Source organism: Coregonus clupeaformis, chromosome 20, assembly GCF_020615455.1.
Source record: "Coregonus clupeaformis isolate EN_2021a chromosome 20, ASM2061545v1, whole genome shotgun sequence".
Taxonomy (NCBI): domain Eukaryota; kingdom Metazoa; phylum Chordata; class Actinopteri; order Salmoniformes; family Salmonidae; genus Coregonus; species Coregonus clupeaformis.
In genome coordinates, this window is record NC_059211.1 from 16,167,637 (window position 1) to 16,174,052 (window position 6,416).

At 40.6% G+C, this 6,416-nt stretch overlaps 1 protein-coding gene across 2 annotated transcripts; it reads right to left on the minus strand.

The window, feature by feature from the left end:
- Window positions 1-2,056: 2,056 nt before the first annotated feature.
- LOC121533709 (protein FAM174C) lies at window positions 2,057-5,322 on the minus strand. Of its 2 annotated transcripts, none has more exons than XM_041839875.2 (3): window positions 4,878-5,322; window positions 4,622-4,750; window positions 2,057-4,312 (listed from the first exon to the last, which is right to left on the minus strand). In XM_041839875.2, exons 1-3 carry the CDS (start codon window positions 5,162-5,164, stop codon window positions 4,309-4,311), a joined length of 420 nt encoding a protein of 139 aa, XP_041695809.1. In that variant the 5' UTR covers window positions 5,165-5,322; the 3' UTR covers window positions 2,057-4,308. The 2 variants fall into 2 exon arrangements, with proteins under 2 accessions (XP_041695809.1, XP_041695811.1); XM_041839877.2 differs by having other exon boundaries at window positions 4,601-4,750.
- Window positions 5,323-6,416: the final 1,094 nt, after the last annotated feature.

A 6,416-nucleotide genomic window follows, 5' to 3' on the forward strand; every position in this document is an offset into this window, starting at 1 on the left:
TATTGGGCTTAGTTGTGGTCAATTTGCAGTGCACAAATTTTAATTATGTTCCGGCCCGCGACCATCCGCTCCGACAAAAATCGTCCCGCGGCTACCCCTACTCTAGGAAAAGGCATTCTCTATCTTATCAACCCCCTCTCTTGTGCAGAAAACAGGACAATCAATGAGTGTAGGCTGTAGGACATTGTATAAAATTCAGCATAATCTGATAGGAACAGTGTTTCCTCTTAGCCAGTGTGCTACAGCCAAAAGCTGAGGGACTGAAGTGGGCTTTACAGAAGTAACTCAGTTACACAGTAGGGATGGTATCCAAAAGCACAGTGTATTGTGGCCTCCCCATGTATTACAGGCTCAAAAAGTTGCTTTCAATGATTTCTGCTGTGTTGGAAATGGCTTGTGAAAAGTAAGCAGAAAGCCGACACTGAAGACTCTGAAAGGAGATGGAGTGCCGAATGACGCAGGATAAAGAAAATAAGTACGATCAACATCACTTGGGCGGTTTCTCTTCTTCATTGAAATGCAGAGGATCCAGCCCAGGCCACACGGTCCCACAGTTGGATTTGGAATAAATTCATTTCTCTCTTTGCCCCTTCTTTCTTCCCTTCCGTTCCCTTTTAAATTTCAGATTTCCATACTTCAGTCATTGGATTTCCAGTGAGATTTCTTTTAGACAATTTCTCGCAGCTCCAGCTGTGCCACTCAATGGCATTCGTTCCCCTTGTTGGCTCGCTTCTCCACATTTTTTGGAGTGCGGCAAATTGCCGTTGACACGAGTCAACCGGAATTACCCAATGCAAATCCTCTTCTGGGCTGGGCCCGGCTCTCGGATGTTTGCATCGAGCGAGGATGTCACAGTGGAGTTTAACAGAGGTAGGATGACACACACTGGGTGCACCTGGCATTGCTAGACTCCTCTCCAACTCCAACTGATACACAGAGGGATTGACAAGGAAGAGAGAGGAAGATTAACTACGTGACTATAGGGTATATTGCCTGTTACCTGCACCATTTCCTCCTACACTTAGGCTACTTCTTGTAGGCTACCTGGCCTCTTTACAATACCATTATATGTTGTCCTGTGTACCACCCATACAACTTTCTTCAAACAGTTATTAAAGGGAAAGTAAGTGAAACAATACTTTTAGTTTCTAAATAAGTTCTGATGTAAGGATACAATTTATCAAACATTGTTTAACAAGACATTTCATTTGATTGCCTCCCAAAACAATATTGTGCCTACCTAAAATAGTCTCTTGTTTCTCAAAACAATTAGAACACAAAGTAATAATCATTACATCCTTGAATAAACAGCCAACTGATGCTTTGGGTATTCAGATGAGAATTTAATGAGCTGTAGGATGAACTGCTATAATGATGATGGGTCAGGAGGACTAATGGGAGTATGGAGAAAATATACCCCATTAGAGAACATATTATGACACACACACGAACGTGGTAACATTCTTAACTTCTAGGCCTCTCTGAGCTGGCTCTAAGGCACTGCATTTATGGGCTCCCGAGTGGCGCGGCGGTCTAAGGCACTGCATCTCAGTGCTTGAGGCGTCACTACAGACCCCCTGGTCCGATTCCAGGCTGTATCACAACCGGCTGTGATTGGGAGTCCCATAGGGGGGCGCACAATTGGCCCAGCGTCATCCGGGTTTGGCTGGTGTAGGCCGTCATTGTAAATAAGAATTTGTGCTTAACTGACTTGCCTAGTTAAATAAAGGTTAAATATAAATAAACTGAAACTGGGCAGTTTGGGTATTGTTACTGGAACTAGTGGAGTTAGGACGCCACCTGCTGACAATTCTTTGTAATGAACACTCAATAATTGGCAACATGAAGAATTGGGGACCATTCCATTTGAATTCTGCTTATTATGTGAATGGGTCTAATTGAAACTGCATTCAATACAACTCCTAAATTGCTGCAGTTGCAATAGCTCCTATCCTGTCGTGTATACGGTGTCTTATAACCTCAAATGACATACTTCAAAGACAACGGAAAGAGATTTAGAACCTTCTCAACGTGCAGCAAAACAAGTCAGTCTTGGTCAAAGTCTCACTTCTATTTGTTTTTATTTTAATCATTATGTGAAAAGAGCCAACAGTAACAGCCTAAGTATCCCACCACCAACCAACCAGAGGGCCTCAGCCCTGCAGCATCCACACAGCACTACTTGTCATCAAATGAACAGAGAATACAACACTTAATACACACACAGATACATACACTTTGGCCTCATTCAAAACAGGACTGGGACAGGCCACAGTATTGACAAAGGAATGATATTGCTGATCAGAATGTACATACAGTTCATAGATGAAGGCAAAAAAATTAACAATGAAAACAATTATGATATTTGTTAGATCCAGTCAAAGCATAGAAGTTTTATTGAGGCCTTTATTATCTGAGGTCATATGACTGACCTTGCTACCGTTAAATACAAGATTTGCACAGACAAAGGAATGCAGACAGAAAACCACCTTGAGAGGAAACAAATCATATGACGAGGGAAAGACGTGATTTGGCAGTTGTTTTGAGCTCAGGTCCAGCTGGCATTAATATTCTTACAAAAGATTCATCTATTTCTAGTACAGACATTGACATTGTTTAAAAGGGTACAATCAATTTCCAATAGGCTAAATCACAAGAGAGACACCTTGGGGGATTTTCAGTGGGGTTGTTGCTCATTTAAGAGAAATCTCTTGCCTGTGTGTCTCTTCTGATTATCAGGAAACTATAATACAGTTACCTCCCGGAAATGGAGGCACGATTAACCAAAATGTTTCAATTTATAAATCAATGTGTCACATTGTTTCATTTCCCCCTGGGAATTGCTATGGAAGCAAGCACAGTAGCGACAAATACTTTTCCAGGGATCCTCTTTCGGCAACTTGAGTATGGTTTGGAAACTTAAGACACCAAAATAGATTCAAAACCTTTATTTGACTAACCAGGTTGGAAAATGATCAATAAAAATAAATAGATTGTGTTGACCCTTTCTTGTTCTTTTAGTAGCTTGTGTTAATGCAACAGAAAATTGTCTCTGGACAAATTACATAGATTTTATAAATAGCGTGGGGGAAAAAAGAACATTATTTGAGTCAGTCAACAGCAACCATGTATACAAATAAACAAAAGCAAAGAACCAGCTCTGAAATGTGTTGTTTTTGAAAAAAGAGAAGGTTCTCAGAACACATTAAATAATTTAGTTAGGTGGATTTGAAAACAATGGGTTGGCATTGGGAAATTATTGTTGACCAAAATCTGAAATTACAGTTTAATTGATATGAGTGGGCCTAACATACTATTATAAGTGCTTCTCCTACAGAGTTACAGGTAGCCTAAACATAGAGGGGAAGGGATTAATTTTTCAATCGCCAGTGGAATTGCATATTGATTCGCCTGCATTTCCTAAATAAGGGGCTATAATTACAGACACATTCCGTACTGTCTAAGATTGTCAACATTTTTGGCTTAAGTCTTGCTTTTTGAGCAACTTATTTCTTTAAAGTATTAATAGTATTACAAACGTATTAGGTCTGGGTTTTCCAAATAGAGCAGGTACATCCTACAATACAACATTCATGTGCGGGTGCATAGTTCAAAATGGGGTGGGGATATTGGTAGGCTAGCTTAGTTTACAGTAGTTTGTAAGCACACTCACTAATCAGGCTATTAGCTACTAGCCTAACTCTAATGGTCCAGGTATGATTCAAGATAGACATCAAAATATATAGGATGGCAACAGTATTTTGTCAGGAGACAAAGAAACAAATGTAAGTCGCTCTGGATAAGAGCGTCTGCTAAATGACTAAAAAATATATAAAAAAATAAGAAAAAAAACCTTGGCAACACCACATCGACCAGGAAATTGAGGATCCGTGTTGATGATTAGAAGAGATCTTTCGTTGTTTGTTGTTGTTGTTTGTTATGCACAGTTCAAGGTGGGCAGAGGGAGATTTGAACAATTATCCTGCTCACATTCACTTAAGCAACTTTGTGACTTTGGCATTAGACTCCTGTTATGTTACAAATCCTATTTCCTCCTCTTCATAGATAGAATCAAACGTAAGTTTGTTTGTCACCAAAAACACCATGTCTTTTTCATACCCAGGCAGCTAGACAAAATAAATGCTCATTGGAGGATAGATCAGTCATTTTGAAAGCCAGTTTTCCTTTTTTCAGGTCCAAGAGAATAAGAAAAACAAAAATATGCCATAATAACGGTTGAAAAATGCACCTTAGGAATGTCTCCATTCATTCCCCAGTCCACTGAGTGTTATTTGACAAGACCCAGACTCATCTGATAAAGACAAGACAAAGACAAACAGTGCACAAGTTAAATAAATCAATGATGACGCTAAGGTTTAAAGGTGAAACTGATTCACTGCACATTTTCACACAATAACAAGTTAAATATGGATGGTACATAAGAACAACTGTCCTTTAAGGTTATTTGAGGTAGGCCTACTGTTCTTGTATATGCACTTTCGCAATCTCTAGTCTCAGTGTCGTACAAACTTACAATGCAAACTTGCAAAGGAATGGGATTTGTATATGATGCGTAACACTGAGTGGACGATGCACCTACCTGTCATAGGATCTCACTCACCTTCTTAGGGACCTGGCCTCATATACAGTGTCATCCTCCTCATCACTCTCCAGCACAGCCATCTCCACACTGTCATCATAGTTTGACAACAGCCCATACTTCTTCTTAGAGGTTGTTGTTTTCTTCAGCCTAAACATAACATAATTAATTAAAAAGTCACACACACTGACACTGAAAGTTCAAGTGAAAAAAAACTCTAATTAGGCAACAATTGCTACCAATAGATAATGGTCTGTCTTCAACTTGTTCTACTCACCGCACAGCTCTCACGAGGAAATAGAGCACTCCAATGGTGGTGATTCCAATAAGGACGTACAAGGCCCTTTGTATCATTGAACTATCTACATCGAAAAGGTTGGCATGATTGTTCTTGTACGTCGTGTTACTGGCGTTATTGGCACTCGAATTCATGACATGTTTGGTGATGCCAGCAGCAGTAATGCCTGTTGTTGTTGGCGACTTCGTTTTTTCCTCTGCGATGGTTGAAATAGCCCACAGCGTCGGTAAAATAATCCTCATGACTCCTTGAAATTGCATGTTCATTGTCGGTTTACACTATAAAAATAGACTAGTACACTAGAATTAAACCGGCTCGTCCTTTCAATCGAGGTAACAGCAACTTCACATGAGAATTTCGTTGTTAGCATACGTGGTTTAGTTTGTTTTGAACAGTACAACCAGGAAATGCCAAGTTCCTGTTAGTGACGTGTACAGTGGCTTCTTCTTCTTTGATGAGGTTTAACATTACATTTACATTTTAGTCATTTAGCAGACGCTCTTATCCAGAGCGACCTACAGTTAGGAAGTGCATACTTTTTTCATACTGGCCCCCCGTGGGAAACGAACCCACAACCCTGGCGTTGCAAGCGCCATGCTCTACCAACTGAGCTACAGGAGTTGGTAGAGTGAGCTACGACTCTTGGCATTCAACAAATGTTGCATTACCGCCACCTACTAGACTGGAGTATAACGCCCTTATATTTTGCTTTAAAAAATAAAAAATTCAACAAATACCCTACCATCTAACACTACACTCACAAATAAATAATAATGACTACCATACTCCACTATTTAAATCTATGTATTCCTACTCCAGGTCAACAGCCTGAAAGGATGGGACACCACCACTTAACACACCCTGTAACTCTTCTGATGTCAAGTCTCGCACACCCAAATACCTCTCTGCAGCTGCCACCACAACCTCTATTTTCTGGTTCCATCCCTACAGTACAGTTGATAACCATTGATATAAATGCCCAAAATCCAATCTTACTGAAACATATATCACTTGTTGGTTTATCCCTCTGTACTGGTACAGATCTACTACTCACACCAGTCCTCTCAGGATCCCTCCCCCTTGACCCATCTTCCTCTACTTTCTTCACTGTGTCAGCATATGACAACTTCTGCACTACTCTAACTCTGGAAACCTCAACCTGCCTCTCTCGCACCGGACATTTCGGATCCCCAGCCCCATGGGCAACCCTACAATTAACACATACCACTACTTTCCCCAATGCTACACATTCCTTTGTCTCATGCACTTCTGCACACCTTGGAACCTCCCTCCTACACAACGTAATGTATTCGGCACAAAAGCTCGTAACGGATAACTTATATATCCTAACATCACTTTGTCGGGCAAAGATTCAACATTAAAACTCAAAAGAACAGACAATGACTCTTCTCCACTCACGCCACCCTGTCTGCGTCGCAGCAAACGACGAGCATCACAAACACCAGGAATCTTCCCCTTCAGTTGGTCAGCTTTCACATTTACCGCTACCCCAGTAAT

Excerpts from the sequence above, each read along its gene's own strand:
- LOC121533709 (XM_041839875.2), bottom strand. The coding sequence starts at position 5,164 with ATGAACATGCAATTTCAAGGAGTCATGAGGATTATTTTACCGACGCTG. Across the intron at positions 4,751-4,877 it reads TTCCTCGTGAGAGCTGTGCG|GCTGAAGAAAACAACAACCT; the intron begins GTGAGTAGAACA and ends TGTTATGTTTAG.